Source organism: Nelumbo lutea, chromosome 8 (assembly GCF_056320005.1).
Source record: "Nelumbo lutea isolate HS-2025 chromosome 8, American lotus-T2T, whole genome shotgun sequence".
Classification (NCBI taxonomy): domain Eukaryota; kingdom Viridiplantae; phylum Streptophyta; class Magnoliopsida; order Proteales; family Nelumbonaceae; genus Nelumbo; species Nelumbo lutea.
In genome coordinates, this window is record NC_142691.1 from 58,977,919 (window position 1) to 59,004,482 (window position 26,564).

The 26,564-nt window shown below is 34.5% G+C and overlaps 2 protein-coding genes across 3 annotated transcripts in view; both read right to left on the bottom strand.

Annotated features, from left to right (window-relative positions):
• LOC148844413 (putative UDP-N-acetylglucosamine--peptide N-acetylglucosaminyltransferase SEC) overlaps positions 1 to 907 on the bottom strand; it is an 81,566-nt gene extending 80,659 nt beyond the window's left edge. Inside the window, exon 1 of one of the 2 annotated variants that reach the window (XM_088957133.1) lies at positions 154 to 907. In XM_088957133.1, the coding sequence (XP_088813259.1) occupies positions 154 to 337 (184 nt within the window). In that variant the 5' untranslated portion in view covers positions 338 to 907. The remainder of the gene's footprint in view (positions 1 to 153) is intronic. The other variant, XM_088957132.1, reaches the window with a different exon arrangement.
• A 14,489-nt stretch (positions 908 to 15,396) lies between these two features.
• On the bottom strand, positions 15,397 to 20,174 carry LOC148844414 (small ribosomal subunit protein eS8-like). The gene is made up of 5 exons (XM_088956743.1): positions 20,038 to 20,174; positions 19,840 to 19,912; positions 17,452 to 17,782; positions 15,746 to 15,921; positions 15,397 to 15,635 (listed from the first exon to the last, which is right to left on the bottom strand). The coding sequence occupies exons 1-5, from the start codon at positions 20,039 to 20,041 to the stop codon at positions 15,557 to 15,559; spliced, it is 663 nt and encodes a 220-aa protein (XP_088812869.1). The 5' UTR covers positions 20,042 to 20,174; the 3' UTR covers positions 15,397 to 15,556.
• Positions 20,175 to 26,564: the final 6,390 nt, after the last annotated feature.

The window sequence follows — 26,564 nt, forward strand, 5'->3', positions numbered from 1 at the left end:
AACACCTAACTCAGAAATCCAAACGACAAATTTCTCTCACAAGTTACAAGCTTCAGCAGCGGAATACAAAGGAAGCACTAAACCCTAAATTACAGCATCTATAACACCAGCAGGCATATCAAAACCGTATTTTCGAAGAGCAAATCGAAGAACCTTCATGAGTTTCCGGCGCCTGCTGCGATTGCTTGAAATTCACCAGGGAGTCCGACTGCAAACCGAAAGAATCATCACGATCGGCCTTGAACGCAACTCTCGCAAACCCACTTGGTGCCGCCGGCTGCAGCGTCTGCTGCTGGTGTTGCTGTTGCCGAGCATCGCTCTGCAACGAAAGCATCATCTTGAAGAAAGAGCCCTATGAACCTATGGCCGGTGGAGATCAAACAAAAACCCTAAACTGCGATTAAATCTCTCATCGAGAAGAAATCAAGCTCCAGAGGACCTCCCCCCTCGAAAGATTAGAAAATCTAACTTTTGCCTTTGGCTTCTGGTATTCAACAAAAACGCTGAGAATTCTTTCCCTCGTCAAACTTCTCTGCTTCGGCGTTTCTGCAGCCAAAAGCGACTTCGCAGCACAGCGTTAAACGTCGAGCAAGTCTTTCAACCGGCATCAATGGTGTTCGTTCACCTACAACAACGTGAGAAATCTGGGATACCGGCCGTCTGCCCACCACGTGGCCACGTAACGCGGGAGAAGGAACAGTGTATAGGTCGTTGGTCGGGAGAATCACGGCGCGCACGAGAACAAGGCATGCACAATGAAGTGTAGCATGCACTGTTGTGGGAAATGAGGTTAAATCTACGCCGTTGCTATAGATTGCCGGATCTATACGGAAAGTCTCATTGTCTCGATTAACAAAGATTTGGAAGCAGTGGCAATTTGACCTCTAGTGTTCTCGTATTTTCTCTCTCCTATTTTCTTTCTTGAGCGGACGATAGAGATCTAAATTTTTCTTATGTTTTCTCTCTCCTATTTTTTACTCGAACGGACGATAGAGATATTGCTGTAAGTCACATTAAAGTACAGTAACCCTGATCTGTATTCGAAAGGTTTAGCTGAACGCTTTGTTTGTTTAGCATGCTGCGAAAATAATTATAAGGTTTCAGATGAATAATAAAATGGAAAAATTTACCATAACTACCTTCTACTTTGGTTCGAGTAATAATTTGGTATTCAATTTTAAAATGTAATAATCTATTGAACAGTATCTAAATTTTTAAAATGTGACAATTTAATATATATTGTTAACTAGTCCATGAATCAATTGTTAAGTGACATTTGAAAAGTTAAAAATGCCCATCAAATGCTATCTAATTCTCTTTATCAACCATCCAAATGTTGATAAATAACTGAACACTCAAATTCTAGTCTCTTCTATTCAAAAAGTTGGTGATTGGTTAGAAGAATATAGAATTTGGGACTATTCATTTTATTATCAATGTTGAATGGTTGATAAAGAGAATTAGATGGTATTTTTAAGGCATTTTTTATTTTTCAAATGTCATTTAACACTGATTAACAGACTAGTTAACAGCAGGTATTAGATTGTCACATTTTGAAAGTTTGGATATTGGATTATCACATTTTGAAAGTTTGGGCACTTGCTTGTCACATTTTAAAACTCGTAGACCAAATTGTCACTCGACCCAAAGTACAGGGTAATGATCAGGAATTTTCCCTAATAAAATACATAGGGTCTGCACCTTTTATAGTGGAGTCCATGAATTTATTACAGGCGTGGAACTTCATCATTGGTTCCACAGTCCAAGAATTTAGTTTTTGTTGCAATTTTAGAACTTCAAACATTTTATAACGGTTTCTTAGTCTACACGTAGCATTGGGATTTTCTTCTCTATCTAACCCACTTTCATTGTTGAATAATAAAGACTTGAGGAACGAGTTCCTCTCATTTCTCATAGTGAGTAAAGAATACACACTTTGGCCCGCTCATTTTTTTGGGAAGTTATTTACCTAGGTAAGTGTTTCTTGGGAAATACTTACTTGGTTAATTGCATTTACCAATATTTTAAGAAATGACCCAAAATCTAAACCACTCTAGCCACTGTTTTTGGGTTGACAATTTGACTGTCTAGTTCAAATGGGCAGCTTGCTCTGATAAAATAATTAAAATAAAAAATAGCCAAAATTGTTGAATAGGTAGGCGGTTCAACAGCCCGGATCACAGGTCATTGACTAATTCAACAGTTTTTGTCTAGGGGCTGGGTTTGGGGTAAAACGGAACCAGTTGCCTGGATGGTTCCCAAGCCGAACAATTTGATTGTCCAGGTCAATTTGTGGTTTGAAAACATTAGCATTTACCTATGTTCTTTTATTTCATAGGTAAATAAGAAAGCGACCATTTTATCCAAAAAAGTTATTATTAAAATGGATAATTTTGTCATATCCAAGTGTTAGTAACTTCCCCGTGAGAAAGTTAAGTACCCACCGGGGAGATGGGGTATCACTTGGAGAAAATAAATTTTCTATGAATCTCACATAAATCTAAAAAAAGAACATGAATATTTTGGTCAATGGAAACCAAAATCTCATTAACCAACTTTATTCCTCTCAAAATCCCCCCCGCCCCCCCCCCCCCGAAAAGGGCTCTCTTCTTTTTCATCCTAATAACCAAACACTATTTGGTCCTTTTCAGGAAAGAAAAAATGACAACTATAATGGCTGAAACAATGGTCCAAGATTGCATCTAGAAGTCCACCTTCCAATAACTGATTGAGCCTCTAAACAGCTTTTATGAAACCTGTTTATGTTGTCGGGCAAAGAAAATGATTAAAATGGGTCTTTGACCTGAATAGGTGAAACCAGGGTTTATGATGTCTAGCCTGCAATTAACAACCATGGCATAAAGCGTTATATGCCCTACCACTAGGGTTATTAATGGACTTAGTTTGGACTGGACCCATCCAAATCAAAGTCTATTTGAATGGGTTGGATAGTCTCATAAGACATATTGAATTACATTGATGGTCTAAACTATTTATTAGATTGGATTGGACTTGGTCCATATAATATATTCATATTGGACTAAGTTGGGTTGAATCAATATCGGGTTCATTGACAGAAGATAAATAGAATTGTCAATGGATCGAATTTGGGTTGAATCCCATTTGAACAAATTGGATGGTCCAATAACACATTAAATTGGACCAGTCCAAAAAACCAAATTGAATAAGTTGGATGGTCCATTAAAACAGTGAATTGAAGCAATCCAAACTTAATGGTCAAAGTATTTATTAGACTGGATTGTTCGCTGTATCTTAGATCTAATCGGATTGGACCAATATCCGACCTACGACAATTCCCACTACGACACTGAGGTGGCCAACCCATTATTAGATCATCTTAACCTTAAAATCAAAATGTAAAATTGATCACACAATACATTACCAAAGTTTGATGTGTCCAAAAGATAGCATGACAGTTGATCAATTTAGATCTTTTGACATCATTAGCATACTGATATATAGATCATTCGATTAATGTATTCAGGAACACTGTATCGTTCCAAGTACACATTATTGGCTAATGCCTGGTGGGTAAATATTTAATAGTTAATTAAGATAATTTTTGAAAAATCATAGTATTAGGTTGTGTTTGGTTTGAAGGAAAAAGTAGGAAAAAAAAGGGAAAGTTAAAAAATCTTTACAAACTTTGTATATGTTTTCTTACTTTTTCTTCTTTTCCTTATTTTTTCCTTCAAACCAAACATAGCCTTAAATAACCAAAATATAATTAGTTATCTTAATAGTTAATTAAACATAACAATTACAATTACAAAGAACTAAAATACATGACTTTTAACTCAATAAATTATTCAAGTACAAATTTAATAAAAATTATGAATTTATTTTAAAATTATGTTTTTGTTAATTTAAAATCCATTTTGATTCCACTAGAAAAAAAAATAGAAATTTACAAAATAAATAAAATAATAAAAGCTAATAAGATTAGAAAAAAGTTAAACAAATTAATAAAATATGCTTGGTTCGACCTGCTATGGTTTGGCTCAATTAAAGAGGTACAAATTGGTTGGGTGAGAGCCAGGGTTGGACTTTTGTCAAAATTTGAATTGGCCTAAACTTGAAACAATGTAAATGTTAATTCAATCCAACCCAAATTGCAGCGCTACACAATTGGAAATGTTATAAATCCGGTTCAATTATGTTTCTTTTCTAGTAAATATATAGGCAAATACATAGTTTTACATGCTCTCCATAATATCAAAAGAACCTTTATTGGCTCCCTACATTTATTGTCATTTGTAAGTTCCCAATGCCCAATAGTTAGACTAGCAAAAATTTGACCCAACCCGCAAACCTAACCCAACCTAACCTGAGAAAACAGGGTTAGGATCTCATATTTAGCTACCTGAATGTGAAAATGACCTAACCGAACCCAAGCCGAAAAAAAATTAGGTTGGGTCATGGGTTAATCCACTGACCCGATTGTCAGGTCTGATTAGGACTATTTATGTGTTGTTAGAAGTTTTTACACTTTAATCTTTACTATTTACTCTTTACACTTTATCATTTACTTTTTGAATTGTTGAATGTTCTAAGTTTTTTAATTCCTTTTATTTTTGGCATTTTTTGTATTTCTCTTTATTCTTTAAATTTCCAATTAATTTTTGAGATAACCCGAGTTGACCCGTGGGTCAACCCTAACACAAACAGCTAGGTTAGGGTCTAGCATTTGCCAACCCAACCCGAATCCGACCCACCCAACCTGACTGGTAGGCCTACCTATAGTAATTACTTTCTTACTTTCCCCCACTCCCTTGTCCTATTTGTTGGAGTAGAGTTACAATCCATCAAATGGATGGCCGAACCATGCTAGATGGCTGGCCAAATTTTCAAAAAATTTTCTAACATTTATAGGAATCGAATTCCTAGTAAATTTGAAATCTAAATTTTCAAGATCGTTCTTAGTCCTAAAATCGGCCTTCAACTAAAGATGGCACAATGTACAAAGAATGGATTCAATAACACTTGATTTCAACAAATCTACTATCCAACTTGCTTGGATCGAGTAGGGTAATTGAGCCTGCTATTCTTCTATGTTTTTTTTACAAAAACAAAGAAGAAAACCGATCTAAATTAGTTCTTTAAAGCCTTGATCGTTCTAAGGTTTTCTAGGAGACAAAAGAGAACAAGAGGGAGAGGTAGTCTATTCTTGTTTACCCTCTTCTCCTTTTATCTCTTAATAAAGCACACTCCTAATCTAATTAGGAGATTATCTGAACTGCTTTAACAATTAAACGGTGTCCTGTTGAGAGGATAAGTGCTCCATATCCAAAACCAATTGACCCAAATCACATGACAATTCGATAGTTTAATTAATCTTATTAACATTGGGCCTTTGGCCCGTTTTCTTCAAAGGCTCATGACCCTAGGTGTTGCAGGCCACTTTAGACCTAATACTATATGGCGTGGGACCCCAAAAAGGTCTCTCTCAAGTCCATAAGGGTCCGGTCCCACCTCTAAAAGAGGCTATATCGAATTCAATCTTCAAAACAATGAACCCTTGAGCCAAGCAGCATGGGCTTAGTTTGGGCCCAACATTTACACTTAAATGATCATTGGATTCAGTCACCCTATGAAGACCCAAGGATAATGGATTTAAGTGAAATAAAGCTCATTGGATAATCAGTCTTGTAATGGTCTCTTACACTTAACCTCTCGACCCATAATGATCAAAACACTGCCTGACAGGGAATAACCTCTTCCCTAAGTACAAAGTGTAGTGCCACACTCTCTGCTCAGATGGATCCCAAGATTAAAATTTTTTTCATAAAATAGTAGTATATATAATATATAAATACATTTTGCAAAACCACGTGTTAAATACAGTTAAAATCCACTACTAATAGTTTAGGTTTGCATCAGAGATAGTATAAACCCCAATATTCACTTTGTCTAACAAATGGGTCAATCCTATCACTATGATCACCCACTCAGGTGATTTTCCAAATTGCCCCAACATGCCTAGGTATTTGACTCTTGATGGATCTCACTGATTGGCACATCAAAGACAATCAAGTCCAACACCTAGTGCATTACCATAATCAAGTCTACGGTTATATGTAACTTTCTAGTTTTGTCAATCTATCTCCAAGGTCCAAAGTATAACTAGAAATCGGTCCAAATTCAGTGTTTCTTCCAAACACATACTACATGTGCTTGGGGTTTAACCCTAGCAGTTGAGACAAGTTGCTCCAACTGTTTAGTGTCAACCTTGTTAGGGTAAAACTGAAAACATTCTAAATTAATACGAGTCTCATAAGTGTCTAATTTAAAAGTAATACACAAAAGATATACCAATATTAACATAAAATAATAATGTACTTTATTCATTTACAAATAAATGTTTATGTACATCAATCTGATTAGAGGTAAGAACACACTGTCTAACACTATTCCCTCTTGCTATTCTCTTGACTCAACAACATTTCATTTTGCCAACGAAGTGGTGGCTTGGTTGGCACGTAAACTGGATAGTCGTAGTAGAGATGCAGTTTCGAGCTCCACTGTCGGCTCTCACCACCTTTGAGAAAAGTTATTAATAATGCTAGAAAAAGTATTTTAGTATGTCAAGGAATATAGACATACGGCCCTTATGGGGCAAAGGCGAGTAATTCAATGCCAAAAATAAAAACTACAGTCTATTTTCTGTGTAGTTTCCCTTCATGAACTTTATCCCTCCCCCCGTGGTTATAAGTTTTTTTTTGGTATTATTACAATCCACACTATTCTAAAATTATTCCCTTTATTTTCTATGCAATCACTCTTCATCTTTAGCTTTCCCCCTCTTTTTCTCTAATGTTTTTTTTTTGGCTTCACTTTCTCCCTCTCATTGTACTATTTTCATTGAGTATGTATCTAAAGGATGGATGTTTAGATATTAGTATCTATCTATATACACACATATACTTTTATGCCCACATAAATGCACTACACAATCACTCCTGTTGCTTTGTTGCTTTATAGTTGGTACGTTGTTGTTTTCCTTGGTTATTGTATTGGTTTATACGTGACATGATGTACATGTATTTCGATACCATTCTAACCCTTTTATGTATAAACATGTATTTACCCATACTCTATATCGAATTAATGGTAGACAATCTAAACTAAAAAAAGGGGTGGTGCTAAAAAAGACCAAGAGAGTATAACAACCCAGTGTACTTTCCACTTATAAAGAATCATTAAATGTTCTCCCCACTTATATTCTTAATGACTTATCGTCCACCTAGAATTATGTCAAGCTACTCCCCTTCTCAACTTCGACTCGACTACTTTCTAGGCTAACATGAAAATTAGTGACACCAATGTTACTTCCAACATTCAATTCCAGTGGAGTGCCCAAGCAACTTGACAAGTGCTCACACTTCTAATGTAGCAAAGGTAAAATTTGATTGCTTCTTTGTTCATTACATATAGACTTTCAATTGTATCTTATACTAATGTCACAATTTCCATGCAAATTCATAGGAACACCTCCAGCAATTTGTTGTTGAACATAGGCATCAAATATTGGGAAAACAAATGGCAAAGGATAGTGGTGAACAAGGTCTGATATATCAATACGCTTGATATACCAGTAGGGGCATATCGGGTGAATCAATACTCTTTTTTTTTTCAAAACCGGTTCAAGGGGCTGGTTTAGGGCTCCTCCACCCCCTGAACCAGTCAGACCCCCGATGGGGGTGTATCGGAGGGGTCCCAGAATGAAACGTATCGGTGTCATACTTTGAACCTTGGTGGTGAAATGTCAAATAACCATCTCACCTGTTAGTTGTTTATGTGCGCTTAATTCCATCAACCCCTATACATATCCAAACTTGTAAATTGTAGGAAGTGCTAGGTGTTTACATTGAACTCCATGGTAGTTCCACTCCACATTGTACTTTCATTGAACGACTACTACAAACTACTGAAGTAAATCATGGTGATTTGATGGTATCATGTTCATTCTTCGTTGAACTTTGTAGGAGAGTCATCTATTGCTGAATCCTAAAACGAGGCAAGACTATATAGGCAACAAAGAGATCGAGAACAAAGGGGAAAATCCAAGTGATTGTCTAGGATGCGTCCCTCAAGTAAGAAGTTGCAATTTTCTAGAGCACAAATGGCACAAGTTCTATATAAATTAATAGGGACTCCATACATTGAACACCTTGTACAATTTACTGCCTAGTATTGGGAAAATGAGTCCTAGAGGATATTGGTGAATGCTAAATAATGATTTGGAGTATCCATTCCTAATAAATACCCTTGTTTACTTGCTATGCATTTAAACCCATTATGCTTTACATCTCAATATCTATTTGTAGGAAGTGTTAGGGGCCACTATCAAATTCCACATTCCAACTTTTTTGAACCATTACCAACCTTTGTCATGTATTCCATGAAAAGATGGATCAGTTACTAGCTTTTCTCCAAGAGAGTTCTCATCCCTAGAACAATAGAAACATCTCCTCCTCCCAAGTGAGCTGACATGATTGCTCACAATATTAATTATTGTAAGAAAGCAAGAAAATATATAATCTATAAACCAAACTCAACTATCATTTTGTCCATATAGGAGTTGTAAACTGTCGTGCTATTAGACAATAGAGAGTTACATTCAATAAACGGAAGGACTTTGGTCCACCATCTTTTATTTGTCCAAATTTCCATGCTAAAATGTCGACTCAAGAGAGATCCCCTTGAAGCTCATTGTGAAACTTATTTTACTTAGTTTGAATTACCACAAAATTACATCTCTACTTCCGATAGATGAAGAGCAATCGAAATTTGCTCATCTATATGTCCATAACATTAAACATGAATTCATGATAGTCGATGTGATTGTAATGGTGATAATTTGAACCCCAATATCATGCAAAACTTGTGAACAATTAATGTTAACATTTATGTAAGAGTATTTTTCTATGTAGTGAATTTGTTCCCCATACCCATGCAAATCAATTTGCATATGTGTATTCTCCAAAAGGGATCCAAATAACAAGTAATATATAACTGGCCATACAATCTTGATATTACTGTCTAAACTTTAAATAATCAATACTATAAAGAATTGACAAGACACATCTAAGCTACATGCCGCTATAATATCCATTGTTATTTTTAGGGGTGAGCAAATGGTTTGTTCGGTTTAAAATCGAACCGAATAAGTCGAATTTTCAGAAATGTGAATGATGGAAATTGATCCGAAACCGAAGTTAGGTTAAACCAAACCAAAATTTTTTTTGGTTAATTCGGTTTTTCAATTAAACCGAAAATTGTAAAAACTGACAAAACATCACATGAGCTTGAGTGCTTGACTGTAATTTCCTTCCTTCCAAATTATCACATGTCCGTAGGAACAAGACGCAAGGATGGAATGGATGAGTGAGGCTGTGAGGGTGTGTTAGTTGTGACTGTGAGACAAGGATCTGCTGCGAACACTGCTTGTGGTTGTGGGTTTCATGTGTATGGAACACATGAGAGCCACATCCTCTCTCACAAACTATGGATGTTTTTTTTTTTCTTTTCTACAAAAGAAGAAGAAGACTGAGCCAAGTGCCAGCCGCAATCTGAGATGAGGAATGGCTCGATCATCTCAAGACTCAAGGTATTCATCTATGTGTTGGTGACTTGGTGTTGCAGAAGAAGAAGAAGAAGAAGAAGAAGAAGAAGAAAAGAAGAAGGTTTCAGAGTTACCTGGCACCAGTGAAGAGGAAGAACTAAACTGGGCTACTTGCGAACTACCAAACTGTGTGCAATGGTTGAGTGTGGAAGAGGAAGAAGACAAAGAGTCCTGTACCGGTGAACTACCGAACTGATTAAGTGAAATGCACTGCTTTCAACTTAGGACTCAGGAGAGACTGGAGCCTGGAGGTACGACATACGAGGTGAGGTAGGAGTGTGGTGCGGTGGTGGAGTGCGGAAGGGAAGAAGACGAAGAGTCTTGTACAGGCTGTACTCCTGAATCCTAATTTGTTTTGCATTGTTATTTAATTGTTTTGATGCTTTCGTGAGTAAGAAGGAAGTATATCTTTCACGTTATTGCCTTCTTAGGAAATAAATTTGTATCTTCAAATTCGAATTTCAATGTATACTTAATTACTTATATTATTATATATTATTTATTAATTTATTAAATATTAATATAAAATAATATATAATTATAAAGTTTGGTTAATTTGGTTAAACGATTTAGCAAATACAAAAACTGAAACCAACCGAATAACCGAATAAATCAAACTGATTCAACCGAAACCGAAATATCGGTTCAGTTTTTCGGTTTTAACCGAAATGTGCTCACCCCTAGTTATTTTCATACAATGAGGATGGGTGTAATGTTCTAACATTGCAAAGAGGATGAGAATTTTAGCAATATTTAGTTGTTTCATTAAGGTATTATAGATTAAATAAAAAACAACTATGGAGTGAGTTACACCAAAGATTGCAAGATGTTGTAACAAATTGTAATACATACATTCTCAATTGGTCATAGATACTTCCCTCGTCTTTTATTGAAAGGGCTCGATACATGATTCAAAACTATCAAGATGCATGGGATATCTATCTATCTATCTATCTATATATATAATTTTGGAGAAAGTGGGGGATAATGCGGTCAAGATATTTTCTCTTTTTCTTCAATTTTTTATTTTTTATTCCATGTCCTTTTTGAAACAACCAATGAGATGCATTTTCTCAGAACCTAAATAATCTATTCTCCTAAATTTTCTCATAAAATACCTCCCCCATTATCCCCCACTTTCTCTAAAATTATTTCTAATTTAGTAGAGAGTTTCTCTCCTAAATTATCTCAAATTCCTATTTATCCTCTCCCCTATTTTTTATCTATATCTATTTAAATAAAGTTTGGATAAAAAAATTAAGAATTATTTAATTCTTAAAAAGATATATAATAACTTTAAATTATTTAGTAGAAACACAAAAATAAATTTATATTATTACAAAATATATCACGGAAGTATGTACTAACAACTTAAATTATGTTTTTCGGGATTATCAAGTTAATTTTTTTCAAATATTTAATAATATGTAATAGCTATAAAAAATAAAATTCAAATAACAAAAAAATTAAATATTTATCATAACTAGACTTTAAATAGTTAAAATAACGGAATTATGTAATAAAATTAAAAAATTTCTTCAAAGTAGAAAAATAATTATAACATAATATAGAAATTAATAATAATTTAATATATTAAAACATTAATAATTAAATTATGTAATAATAGTATAAATTATGGTTTTATAGATAATGAAATCCAGTAAGTAACTAATACTTTTGAAATATAAATATTTTTACATGTTATTTAAGTATTTAAATAACTAAATATTTTAAATAACAAAATATTTAACATAACTCAATTTTAAATAGTTAAAATAAAGAAATATGTAATAAATTTAAAAAAATCTAAAAAGTAGAAGAATAATTATAGCATAATATTGAAATGAATAATAATTTAATACTTTTACATAATATTGTAAATAACTAATTTCAGTTATATCAAGTAATAATTCAAGAAAATAACTTAAAAAAAATAATATTTATTAATAATAATTTTAATCTCTTAATCTATATTTATTATATAATTATATATACTAAAATTAATATTTATTGTATTTCAGTAATTATTTATTGTTTATTGTGATACATGTATTTTCAACGATTATGTATAAATTTATTTTGTTTTGTTATTTAACAGAAAACTTTCAATAATTATTGGAAATTAAACTACTATTATTGAATTTTTAAAATTTAATTTATTGTATTTATTGTATTTTTTTTATAAGTTATTAATTAATTAATATTTATTAGACATTAAACTATTATTCAAGATTATACTATTTATTGACTAAGTTAATATATTTGTAGTAATTATTGTATTTTTCATTAATCAATATATTTTTAATAATTGTGTATTTTTGCTATAGATTTTCAATAATTGTTGGAGATTAAAGTATTATAATTTATTGGAGATAATATTATTAATTTAGCTAAAATTATGTGTTCATGAGTTGGTTTGATCTGGCCATAGGCTATTTGGCCAACCAAATTGACCTGGTCAAGTTGGGGAGTTAGTTAGCTGAAACTGGCACTTTTTATGAAAATCGAACCACTCAAGTTGTATCAGTTTGGGTCGGTTTTCACAAAAGGTCAATCGGTTCAAAAGATTTAAATTTAAAATTTTAATTTAATTTTAAAAATTACAATGCAATTATTAAAAATAAATTTAAAATTTAGATTTATGAAATAAAACATTTTAGACTAAGAAATATGGGAAATTTCTCACTTTTTTACATTAAAAATTATTTAAAATATAAAATATTAATATATATCTATGGTTAGGTCATTCGATTTTGGTCAGTTTACAAATGGTCAAAGTGAAACTGATCCAACTTGGTCGAATTGGAAATTTTTTTGAACCAAAGCCGACACAAAATACTAGAAAACCGACCAACTCAGGTTGAATTAATCGAGTTGGTCAGTTTCATAAGTTTTATGAATAAACCTAACTGAAATTAATTATTGTTATTTTTGTATTATAACAATAATTATTGCATGAATGTGTTTCTTTGTTTTCATTGGTCTTTGATAATATTTTAATGATTACTATTCAATGTACAAATTGTTTTCCTCCTAATCATCTTTAATATGCAATTAACACTTCATAATGAAGAAGCTAGAGATATTTAAAGGAGACCTATTATATTGTTTGTTTTGACCAACCACAACAATTCCGGTTTTGCATTAATAAATTGGTCCAGTATCCTTTTAGCAATTTTATTTAAGGTAAAAGAATTGTTTGCATACTTCATGGAGTGAAAATTTAACTTGGGGTTTTACCAATTTTATAATATTTTCTTTAGTGTTTGTGGTTTTGTTGTATTTCTTAGTAGTGGTGAGTTCTTTTTGTTGTCTTCCTTGTCTCTTCTCCTCACCGGGATGCTTGATGCAGGTTAAATTTCCATTTCTAAATAATATATTTTCATTTCAATTTAATCTTTTCTATCATCATATTGAACTTTCAAGCATTCCCGTGCATCACACGGGTCCCGTTAGTTAATTATTTAAAAGATCAAAATATAAAACAATTGTTTACTGTTATGTGCTTTTATTGTTTAAGTTTCACTTAATAAAGCCCATGCATCGCCAAGTCCCTACTAGTGATATACTTCTACAAAACCAAAAACATATGATAGTAGAGGGGTTTTGAGAAAAAAAAAAAAAACATATTGCAGAAAAAGCAATAACAGGTTTCCCTACGTTACAAATCCCACTTAATTAGAAGGGTGCAAATACAATATGTACAGTGCAAATAAGAAATTTGGGCCTGAATAATACAAATACAGATATATAAAATAACAAAGTTTTGCGTTCTAAATATTTGTATTTGTACACTTTACAAACCCACTTAATTAGAATGGTGCAAATACATTATGTAAAGTGCAAATAAGAAATTTGGGCCCAGTTTGTGAAGAGTACAAATACAAATATATGAAGTGCAGATACAAACAAAATAGTACAAAAACAAAGGCTGTGTTTGGCAAGTCTTTCCACGTGGGCTTCGGGCTATTTAGAAGCCTAGAAGCCTGAATTTTGAGCTTTTCCGGTTTGGTAATAGAAATATCTATTTGGGAAAAGCTCCAGCCCATAAAAGACGCTAGAAGCTTGAATTTGGGCTTTTTCAAGCTTCAAATGAAGCTTTTAGTTTTTTAGTGTCACGTCTTCTTTGAACATATGGTACGATGCACACGCTTGGGAGAAAATAGGTTATCTTTCAACAAAAACTATTTGAATGTGTAAGTGAGACCTACCAATGTTATGCGGGATCCATCTTGAAAAATGCATATGGGCCCACATTAGGTATTATATGAGACCCACCTTGTAAAATATATGTAAGCCCCACATACATGTACCACACATGGACCTACATGCATATCCACCAATGGCATGTAGGGCCCACCTTGTAAAATATATATGGGCCCCACATACATGTCCACACATGGACTCTACATGCATGTCCACCAATGGTATGAGGGGCCTACCTTGCAAAATGTATGTGGGCCCCACATACATGTTCACACATGAACCCTACTTACATGTCCACCAATTGTATGAATCCCACCGTGAAAAATGTATGTGGATCCCACATACATGTCCACACATGGTCCTACATGCATGTCCACCAATGGCATGTGGGACCCCCTTGTAAAATGTATATGGGCCCCACATAAATGTCCACACATGAACCCCACATGCATGGCCTCCAATGATATGTCGAGCCCACATTGTAAAATGTACGTGGCCCCTAGACTTGTTCATGGGCTATGTAGCCCAATGGCCCAGCCCGACCCGACCCGCACCCCAGTTGGCCTGACCTCGAACCTAACACGGTAAGCCCAATTGTGTTATGGGTCAAGCTCAAGATTTGTCAAAAAAGCCCGACTCGGCCCGAGTCAACATTATATATTTTATAAAATACATAATATGCATTTTATATATTATATAAAATATATAAATAATATAATATTTATTAAAATATATATTTATAATTTAATATATACATTTTTTATTTTTTCTTTATAATTTCTTACTCTTTATTCAACCACTTCAGCAGTAGTAATATGGGCTAAATTTCGAACTCAGACCAAGGCTTGAGCTTCGGGCTTTTTATGAGGATCGGGCTCAGGCCCAAATTATAGGCCCGATGGTCGGGCCAAGCTCGGGCTCGGGCCTTAGAAAAATCTGTTAATACAGAGCGAAAGCCCGACCCATGAACAGGTCTAGTGGCCCCCACATACATGTCAACACATGAACCCCACATACATGTCCACCAATGGTATGTCAAGCCCATCTTATAAAATGTATATAGGCCCCACATACATGTCAACCAATGGTACATGGATCCCACCTTAGAAAATATATGTGAATCCCACGTATTAAATGAAAGGCTTGTGGCCCACACACAAGCCATTCACATTACATTTGATCTTCCAAGATCTATTTGCAAAAGATCTAAATATTTGTATTTGTATTTTATCATAAACATGGTAGCCAATTTCGTGTTATTTATCAAAATTCATAGGTGGGTTTTGATTGGTCAACACTCTTTTCATACCATGTCTTTCTCGCATCATGGATTTTCCCTTTTGTTTATGTTTGGTTTGAAGGAAAAGTAGGGAAATATAGGGAAACCTTTACAAACCTTGAATAGGTTTCCCTATGTTTCCCTTCCTTTCCCTACCTTTTCCTTCAAACCAAACATAGCCTTAGTACCTAGCCTTAGTACCTCTCCTACCATTACAATTTCAAGCATTGCTCTTGCGCAAGATTAAACAGAGACATCAGACAACTTTCAAAAGAACATAGAGACATCTGAGGGTTCTCTAATAGCTTAAAAGAGAATTAGCAAAATTTGGGAACATTGTATCACTTGTGATCAAATCAAATAACATATGTTCCTAGACAAAGGAAAACAACAGAGTAATCTAAATTTGACAAGTAAACAAAACATTAAGCAGCAGCAGCCTTGCCTTTCTTCCTCTGAATCTTCTTCATGTAAAATTCAAGCTCCCTTCCCTCCAAGATGTATCTGTTAAGAAAAGTTCAAAGAGCAAAAAAGTGAAAAATGAAAATTAACATGTGGCCTAGAAAGTGCTTGGATTGAATATGACACTTTTGCTTTCTTCCTACTCTACTTACCCATCGGCTCTACCACATTGTCCAGGGCGAGAAGAAATGCACGCCAACAACCTACCACTGCCAAACTGCTCCTCAATGTGGGGATCAAGCTTATGACCCTGCAGACGCTTCTCTAATTTTCTAAGGACATGGTTGCTCTTCTTTGTTTCCTCTGTAGTACCATCTCCTTCCTGACCCTAGTAGACATGAAATCAAGATCCAAGGTCTTTAATTTACGACAAAAATAATAATGGATCAAGAATACACGAGCAAAAACTAAAAGGAACCTTTGTTCTTTGTGTCAATACTTGTAACTAAGGCTGTGTTTGGTTGCAATGCAAATAAATTTGTACTGATGCAAAGCCATGGCAGTGCAAATGATTTGAGTGTAAATTCTGACCTATTTTTGTTTCAAATTCTAGCTTATTTTGTTTGGTTGCAGTAAAAATGAAGTAAATTAAGACATAAAGCAGAAAAAAGTAAAATCAAAATCAAAATTAAACACGAATTTGAATTTTTTACATTTGCACTCCCATACATTTGTACTAGTGCAAATAAATTTGCACTGCAACCAAAAACAGCCTAAGGTTCTAAATATTGATACAGGCCATACGCTCCATCCAGCATATTAACAACCCCAACAACTGTAAGGGCTATTGAATACTGATTATAGAAAACAACATCTAGGTGGACAGAGCTTGTTAAATTTTACATCATAACAACTTTTGATTGCTGGAGAATGGAATAGAAGAGGTCTATTGAATGTCTTCTAGCTTGGAAATTGAAATAACTAAAAGTTACAACAGATTTAGCATGGGTATTTATATAACTCTAGCCATAACCAACGAAGTACCGATTATCTACTCATCGGGCAATAACCATTGGTCCATTGCCCAATTCTCAAGTGACAAGTAGCCATTTCCATGGGCATGTTATATCAAGATGAAGAATACATATATTTTGTTCATTAATCACTCCAGATTCCTTCATTTCCATGTAAAGATCATTTCCTTCACGAGTACGTTCGCCTACTCCGCCAAATACAGATACACCTCCATGAGCTTTGGCAATGTTGTTGATCAATTCCATGATGAGTACTGTTTTACCCACCCCAGCTCCTATTGTAGAATCATTAATGTTCACAAGTCCTGAATAATAATAGCTATTGACTTATTGTTGACATTAAGCCAAATAAATGAATAATATATGATCCTGCAGATATTTAATTTGCCACCACCAAGACATCAATTTCACTTCGTTACCTTGGTGCAACAGCTAAATACAAAACCAAGTCCTTGACAATGAACAGAAAAGAACTATGGAACATGAGTATCATATCATCTAACTATCAGTTCGATCAAAACATCACAGATCACAAGTCCATTGTTTGAAGACATGACGTAATTCTAGGAATTTCAACCTGCGGATGTCTAATATCATTGTTTCACTTTTTCACACAAGCACCAAGCCTCAGAAGTTAAAAACAAATGAATCAGTAAGCATCAAGGCCAAGATAATATAACATCACATTCAAATTCAAATGCAGAGAAACATGTAATTTCCAAACCACAGAAAGTTTTAACAATACGTTAGAAAGTAAAAGAAATAAGAGTAATTTAACTCTTGCAAGAGGGCCCACAGTCTAGCACTAAAGGACATCATGTAGCTAGATAAGAATACAAGGAAATGCAATAAAACAACCAACATTCTGGTTAAATTCCGAGTACCTCGGCAGTATCTTTTTTGGCAGCAGCCTTCTTCTTCCTACCAATGTCAACACCATAGTGCTGAAGATACCATTGCTTGAATGGGGCTGCGTCAACCTGAACAATTGCGCTCTTTACCAGGGTCTGTGTCCTGACAAGCTCGTTATTTGAGGCATTGTAAACCACATCAAGAATACGTGTCTTACGAGTAACGTGCTCACTACCCCATGAGTAATTCCCTGTGTCCAACCTCAGTGCCCTCCATTTCACATTCCCTCCCCTCACACGGACTCTCCTCACTGTCTTGTTGCTGGAGAGTTTGGTGTTTGCAGGTTGACGACCAAGCTCATACCTTACAAACACAAAAGAGAATAACATAAGAACATAAAATTCTACAAACGAATGATGTAAATTAATGCCAAGTGAACTTCAGTACTGCCAATTTTTCAATTTTGGATTAGTCAATCAAAGCAAAAAAGACACTATTTATATGATTCCTCAGTTTTAGCTAGATTTAAGTTTTATTCGTCTTATTTTTCAAAAGCTTGGCATTCTCATTTCTGTTGAATTTATGCCTTTTTACATGTTTTATAGAACACAGTTGAAGTGATTTTCCAATCTTCGGAATTTCCATTTTTATTTCAACAAATTTGCATCTTTCTCAGGTGAACAAAAATGCAAATTATGTCAGCTTATGGAAAGAAAAATCAAAGCAGTAAAGGTAATTCCAGTGGCAATTATAATACTATGTATTTTCAATCTTCCAGTTTACTGGAATAGTTTTCAAGACACCACTTAGGCGAGAAGGAACCCAGATAGGTCACAAGACCAGCCCTTTAATGTAATATTATTAATAATGGCTAAATATTATTAGTATGCAACTATGCATTAATACATCTTATTATATAGTAATACATTAATTATGCTTTGTTTACGGAATTTACCATCAAAGCATAAAAGATACAAGGTTTTAAGAAGATAAAAGGAAAGAAATAAGAGAAGGATAGAATTACCTCTTTTTTTTTCTACAGCTTCTCTTTATCTCTCTTATACACTAAATAGAAAATGTGCTAGTCCCCCTTTTTCCCTCTTCATTACTGTCTCTCTCACTCTTGAAAATTTTTTATTAGTATAAAATTATAGATTTCTCTAGTTGTTACTAGTTTTTTTACATGCAATGCTCTGTTAAATATATATTACGTCATACTGTTGTCTTTGAAATATTAAAATTAATTAATTTAAAACGATGTTGCAAGACTTGGACCAGACCTGAAACCAGAATGTCCATTGGGACATGGTTTTTACCAATTAACTGGATTGTTAGCGCATTCAAACTATCATTTATAGGAGACCTGGAAAGGTCACTGATTGTCTAGTTCAACCATCCAATTTGGTCTGATCCTTATAACACTGATCTAAAAAGATATTATCTTTAGATATGAGATTTGCCATATTTGAGTGGTAACCCAATGTTAATAGAAATGAGCATTGCTGCTTTTTTATAATTAATATGCACGTCCATTATCATGTAAGGTAAGGATCAACCAAGAAATCAGTCACTTAGGCTACTAGCCAGTCGACTTTTGCCCAGAATAGCCTAGACACCTTAACAACTATTTTTCCAAGCCCAAGATGGCAGGCTTTCATTTCTATCAACCCTTAATGCCAAATAAACAATATATTATCCCGACTTAAGGTGGTTTTGGTATATCTCCAAATAGAAGGCAGTCCGTTTTAAGTGTTACTCAAAATTGACACCAAGAGAACATCTGTAACTAGCCGAGCCTTATACATCAGGAGGTTATGAATACCTATGGTTTTCCATGCCCTAATTTCTGAAACTATGCACAAAGATTAGTCTAGTCCATGGACTATATATATTACAAGGAGCTAGGGATCAGCAATGATGAACAACCCATGAACGATCTGTACAAAGCACACAGTATGTACAATCAAGGAAATGAACCACAAAAAAAAATTAAAAGAAAAATGTCCTTAACTACCAAAGGGCTATGAATCTATGAATACAACAAGACTCCAATGTCATAAGTTCACTGTTCATTAAACCAAATGAATTGGCTAACGTCAGTAATAAAATTGACTGCATTGGAGAAATTTAACCAATAAACATAAAAAAAGTAATCACAAAGAACCAGAATCAAAAAGCAAACGAGTGGCTTATGGAAGCGGAAAATGGAATCAAAGCCAACAGCTAGTCAAATTAAAAAAAAAAAAAAAATTGACCACCCGATTCAGATCTTAAACCCAGCACTGTGAAAAGGAGAACTGAGATCTAGTTATGAACGAGTTCTCAGATCAAATCCAGAGCTCGATTGACTCAAAAAACATCATGAAACGTTAAACAAACTACAGACCATCAAATGGAGAATCTGGATGAAGAATACTTACTTCCTCTTCTTCCTCCAAGCCTTCTTCTTCCCTCCAGTGGCGCGCCTTTTGTGCATGGAGTCTCTCGAGATACCTTCAATCCACAAAAACAAGCCATTGGAAGATTAGTGAGATCAGCAGAGACTGAAAAATGGAGAGATTAGGCAATGCAGCGATAGATAGAAAGATCGAATATTAGGCGGGAATTAGGGTTTATACCCATTTTAGCTTAGCGGCGGAGAGACCAGAAACCCTCTCACTCCCCCACAGCCACTCCCTCTCCCCCTCTCGGGCCTCTCCTCCCCCTCTCGGGTCACTCCCTCTCCCTCCAATGTCCTCCACCTACGTCTTTATATACATGATCCACATTTTCCATTTTACCTTTACCCTAGTGATCATTGTCTCCACCCGGTACCTGCTCCAAAACCCGTATTTAGCATGTCCATTTTTGTCATCCAAAGGAATAATGGATTCGTTGAGACCAAATAAATACAGAATAGTCAAACCGTATTTACATACCACAACGTTTTTTTTTTATCTACATACCACAAGTCAACAACAACATTGAAGCCCGCTGATATGGTGCATCCTCCGAGGAATGATGTCTAGTTATAAAACGTAGTATTCGCCGGTATTGTAAAAACGGATCGGTGACATTGGCGATAATCATTTATAATGTGACCCGCAATTTTCCGGGTTCCGGCAACCATTTTATTCCAAACCTAGCCTGGCCTGGGCCTACATCGGGCCAGACAAACCAACCATTAGGCCCAGACGGCCCAGCCCGTCCTGAAATTATATATAATAAAATCTTGGGAGAATGACCGATCAGCCGAGGGTTAGAATTTGTAGGCTCAAAGTATTGTCGGATAGGTGTCAGTTCAGATTTGATGCCAATTCACGGGCGGGCGTTGGTGTATAGAATGTGGGTTGTTGACCTTTTGAATGTTTATAGCTCTATGGTAGAAATCAGAAAATTGTATTGGGTAAATCCGTATATCTCCGTAAAATCTTTTATATCATTATCAATAGGAGTGAGTAAGAAAAACTGAACCGAATTGAAAAATTGATCGAAACCAAATTGGTCAATTCAGTTTCGGTTAATCAATATAGAAAATCGGTGATTAACCAAACCGACCCGCATACATATATTTCTATATATTTTATATATATTTATGTTATATATTTTTATATATTATAAATTAATAAATATATAATATATTATTTATATTTAAAATATTATATTATATATATTTAGTTTTTTATTATATATTAATATATTTTTATAATATATATTATAAAAACAAAAAACCGAAAAAACAATGAACTTAACCGATCGGCTTTGGTTCAGTTTCAGTTACTGATTTTCCATAAACCAGTAGTATCACTTCAGTCTCAAATGAGCACCCCTAATTATCATCTATTCCTTACCCCAACCATAGGGGTAGTAAAATATTCTAGGGTAAATTACAAATACCTTCTTGTATTATAGGATTAGTGATAAAAATCCCTTTATACATCAATTTGCAATAAAGATCTCCTAAACTTTATACATCAATTCACCAAATGCCTAAATTACCCTTTTCTCATCCAATGTTGCACCTGCCCTGTTACATATCGTGTTTCACGATTGTTTCATTAAGGTAAAGTTTTATTGTTCTTTCTTTCAACCTTCGTTATGGATTTCATTGTTTGTACTCGTTATGATCCACTACAATTTGTTTAGAAACCGCTTGTTCAATTACAAACTCACCAAGTACCAACGGCCCTGACCCAACTCTAGAACCGGAATTCTTCAACCTAATGAAATGAAGATGCAACAATTCTGACAACTCAAATCTGCCTTCTTCCACAACATCATTAGAAGATAAACTAAGCAGCACGGATAAGGACTATGAAGGAAACGGGACAAGGATTCGTAGGGGTGTTGACATTAAATGTTAAATCGACCAAACCAGCTCAATCTAATCCGAGCTGGTCGGTTTTGGTTTGTATGAAAAATAAACGATAAATTGGTTTGGTTTCGATTTTTATGTATGAAAATCGAAATTGAATTGAATCAAACCGATTCTATATTTTTGAATAATTATTAATTAATTCATACCCTATATGTTAAATATTGATATATTTTATTTGTGTTTTGTTTGAACTTTGAAAAAAATTGATTATTTATGATAAAAACTAAAAATGCAAAATCAATACAAATATAATACAATGGTACAATATTTAATACAATTTTGTATAAATTTAAATATATATTAATAAAAAATCAGTTTTGCATAAAAAATTAATCGATTTAAATGTATATTTTAGTTTTGCATAAAAACTAAACAGAAATAAATTTAAATATAAATCGGTATTTAGATATAAGATATTTTAGTTTAAAATATATAAAAACGAACTAAACTGATAAACCAACCCTTCATATTTGAATCGATTTTGCTTCAGGGTCAGTTGGTTTTGGTTTAATCAATAAATAAACCGACTTGATGACCCGTAAACACCCCTAACGATTCGGAACAATATACTACAAGAGCCTGGTGCAGAGGAGGGGAATCCTTCACGCTAAGCAGCAACCGATGACCGGTAATGGAACCAAATAGTGGTGGGTTCATGCCTGCGGGCCGATAACGCCGTGTTCTGCTGGGACTTTTCCATGGCGATGATGAAGCTCACCAGCCTTCAGGTTCTGAAGCCCCATTTGGGCAGGTTCAATTTAACTATTCAAATAGCGTTACGAGAGCAGGGGAAAACGAACTGAAGATATCAGAGCGGAGAGTCCCCATTTGTGTGTCTATCAAACTCTGTTTTGTATATGTATTTCTCAATTGTTTCCTTTAAATTCTTCTAACGGTAATTTCTCTTCTTATAGTGGTTGAATTGTTCATTTATCTTTAGCTCTCGGTCGATGAAGTTAATTCGGAAATGAGATGATATTGCCTAATATGAAGTCCAACATTTCAGTAGCGAAGGTATTTATGAATGGAGGAAGAAGAGGAGTTATAATTGTCTCTACCGATCGTATCTATTTCATGAAGGGGAAAAAGATATCCGGTGTACCAGCAATCAGGGACCTCGTTTCAGGTGATATCGTTGAACTCATGGTGGGCGACAAGGTCCCAGCTGATATGCAGGTTTTGCAACTGATAAGCTCAACTGCAAGGGTTAACTAGGGCTTATTGAAGGGGAGAAAGCGAAGCGGTTAATAAGAACACGGAAATCGGGAAGGTGCATTTTCAGATTCATGCAGCCACGCAGATGGATGAAGACACCCCATTGAAGAAGAAGCTTAACGAATTTGGAGAGATCCTCACTGCCATTAACGAATTTGTCCATCTATTTTTTGTCATTTTACGGGGACTGAAAAACTGGTGTTTGATTGCAGTTCAAGCTCTTCATGTTCTATACAGTTCATTGAATAGTTCTCCTCTGCTAACTGGGTGGAAAACAAATGTTGGTGATTCATGTGTAAAATCATTGAAGGTAGGGGTGTAAATGGATCGAATTCGAAAATCTGATTAGAAAATCTGATATCTGAATTTGATTCAATATCTGACGAAAATTTTAATTAATATTCAAATTCGAATTCGATTAAATATTTGAATATTCGATTCGATTTGAGTTTGACTAATTAATTATTTTAAATAATTAATAAATATATAAAATAAATATTTTAGTGATATAAAGTAAATAAATATATAAATTGTTTATATAACTTAATTATTATATATAAATTATACAAAATATTTTATATATTATAAATAAGAATTAAATAATCGATTGAATTTGGATATTTATCAAATCGAATCAAGTCACATTCGAGTTTAAATCCGATTAACTATTCGGTAAGAATAGGATATCCGAATTCAACTGATTAAATATTCGAATTATTCGAATTTGATTTGATTATGTCGAATAACGAATTCGAAATCAGATTTTTAAATACCGTTGGCACCCCTAATTGAAGGGTGTTACTTGTCAGGGGTCGGTGGTTGTTGTTGTTGCCATGTGAGTGTGTATTTTTATATGTATTTCTCAATTGTTTCGTTTATTGTCTCTAAAAGGAGTAATCCTTTAAATGCATAGGTGAAATGACAAAATATTTTCTTGTGAAAAACAATGAAGATGTTTTTGAGTTAGCTAGGTTTTAATAAAAACTGGCAAGCAAAATAAAATAGAGAAAGTTTAGTGGAGTATTTTGGTAATACTTAACGACTAAATGCTATTTGTAGCAGCATATTCAGGGGGGTTTTGTTCCAAATTAAAGTACGGGGGTCTTATATAGAGGATTTTAAGATTTGTGGTAGTGACAACCATTTTTTCTATGACAACTCTTGAGTTTTAAAAAAAACACCACTTTAAACCCTAAAGCTCCATTGGGAAAGTGTAAATCCAATTCAAGACAAAAATGCACTCTAGGTCACTTTTCTATCATTTAATAAGAGAGTAAAAAGAACTCCAAAAATCGAGGGAAATGTCCAATTTTGTCAAGATTTCCCTCCATTTAAAGGTGTAATTATAAGGCCCTTGTTTGAGAATTGAAGTATTTTTTTTAAGACATAGGACCACACATTAAGTGGTTTTTAAGTACTTATGGGTGTTTGGTAAAAAAGAGGGTAATAAGTACTTGTTTTTAATGTACTTATTTAGAAAAGTAACTTGAAATTGGCTTTTTTTAGCACCTTTTAAAAAAGTATTTCTCCAAAAAAAATGGGACGGACCAGTCCCTAATATTTTATTGTAATACCTAAAATACCCCCACTCTCGTTCTCTTATTTTTTCTCACTCTCTCTCCTTGTCTCTATCTCTCCGCCAACACGATGTTGGTAGCCGATGTATCGGCCAGCAACCGGTGTACCAACGACATCAGCAGCCGATGTACCAGTCAGACGGCCAATGTACCGATCGACAGTCGGTGTACCAGCAACGTCAACAGCCGGCAGCCGGTGTACCAACGACGTCGGCAACCAGTGTACCGAGCTTGATACTGGGCCATTGACGACCGAAATAGTGTTGACCATGAAGTGGGGTCCACATGGACTTTCACTTGTGCACGTGTGAATCCACGTGGGCTCCCAGTTGTCATGAAGTGGGGTCCACTGGACTCTCAATTAAAATGTATAACATGATATAACATACATATATATATATATATATATATATATATATATATATATGCATGCATGTATGTATGTATGTATGAAAGAAGTGAGGGTTAAAATTATCATTTGTATAAATATAAGCACTTATGGGAAAAGTAACTTATCAAACATTCCCACCCCAATAAATACTTAAAAACATAATAAGTGATTTGAAAAAGTGGGTTACCAAACAATCTAAAGGGTTGTTAAAGCAAGAACTTCTTTTAACAAGTATTTCATCATCGAACAGGGCCTAAATTGTTTTTTCAAAAGCAAACTTATGTACTCTTTTCCATGGGTGGAAATAGAACACTGCTTTCTCTTTACAAAAGAACTCCACCATTCAGTGACATCAATGGCTACTTCTGGTTTGTTATTTCTACCTCCAACGGCTATTGAAATCGATATCAACAACACCAATGGATACCTCACAACATCTAGCTTGCCATCTTGACCTCCAAAGGATTTGAAATTGATATAAAACATCACCAGCCACTTCAGAACATCTAGCATGCTATATTTCTTCTCCATGGAACTCCATTGTTGACGAGAAAAGGAAGATATCATATTTCACAATATATAAGAAAGGAGAAGTCACCGTATAAACTGATTAGGAACCAACAGTAGTTAGTGTTATATGTACTTGTACTATTGCCAATATAGCGTTATATTTACTTGTATTAATAATAATATTGTGTAAAATATAAAAAGCTCCCCTCGAGATTCTGACAATCACAAAAACCTCTTCTTTCGTTTCACTTTTAAAGAAAATGGCTTTCTCCTTGTTTGTAGGCGTTAGGTTTCATTTGTTCGTACTTTCCTATCAATTCTCGCATCATCTTCAAAACTAGGGGTGTAAAATGGGGGCCCACTGATCTGGCCCATGGGCCGTTATGGACCATGTCCCTCCCCGATGAAAATTTTGGGGGTCGGCCTAGCACGGCCCATGACCCAGGCCCGTGTGCGTTCGTGCCATGCCGTGTCGTGCCACAGGTCAGGTTGGCCAAATCGGGCCGTGCATCAAGCCAAAGCTATTTATTTAAAAAAATTTTGACAAAAACTTAAAATTTTAATTTGATATGAATTTTGTGTATACAATTACTTATATATACAATAATTAAATAAATTAGTATAATAAAATTAAAGAAGTATTTATTTTATTAATATATTATATACTATATTAGAGGTGTAAATCGAGTCGTGTCGCCTGCGGCCCGGCACGACCATGCAAGATGTGTTGGGCCTGAGATTTTAGGTCCACGGGCCGGCACGACATGGCACGATCGAGCGGGCTGTGCCGCTCGTAGCCTGGCCCAGCACGGCTCGTGGCACGACCCATATATATTTATATATATTTTATATACATTATAATTATATAATAATATATAGGATATAGTATATTAATAAAATAAATATATTTTTTAATTTTATTGTACTAATTTGTTTAATTATTGCATATATAAGCAGTTTTATACACAAAATTCATATAAAATTAAAATTTTAAGTTTTTTGACAATTTTTTTAAATAAATAGCTTTGGCCCGATACACGGCCCGACCTGGCCCAAGGCTTGGCCCATGGACCAGCACAACATGGTCCGTGCCGT

Bases quoted from the DNA above. Each gene is read 5' to 3' on its own strand.
- LOC148844414 (XM_088956743.1), bottom strand. The intron at 17,783-19,839 runs GTAAGTATTCTT...TGTGTTTGTAAG, and splicing joins GCTTGGAGGAAGAAGAGGAA to GTATGAGCTTGGTCGTCAAC. The intron at 15,922-17,451 runs GTACTCGGAATT...CATGTCTACTAG, and splicing joins CCAAAAAAGATACTGCCGAG to GGTCAGGAAGGAGATGGTAC.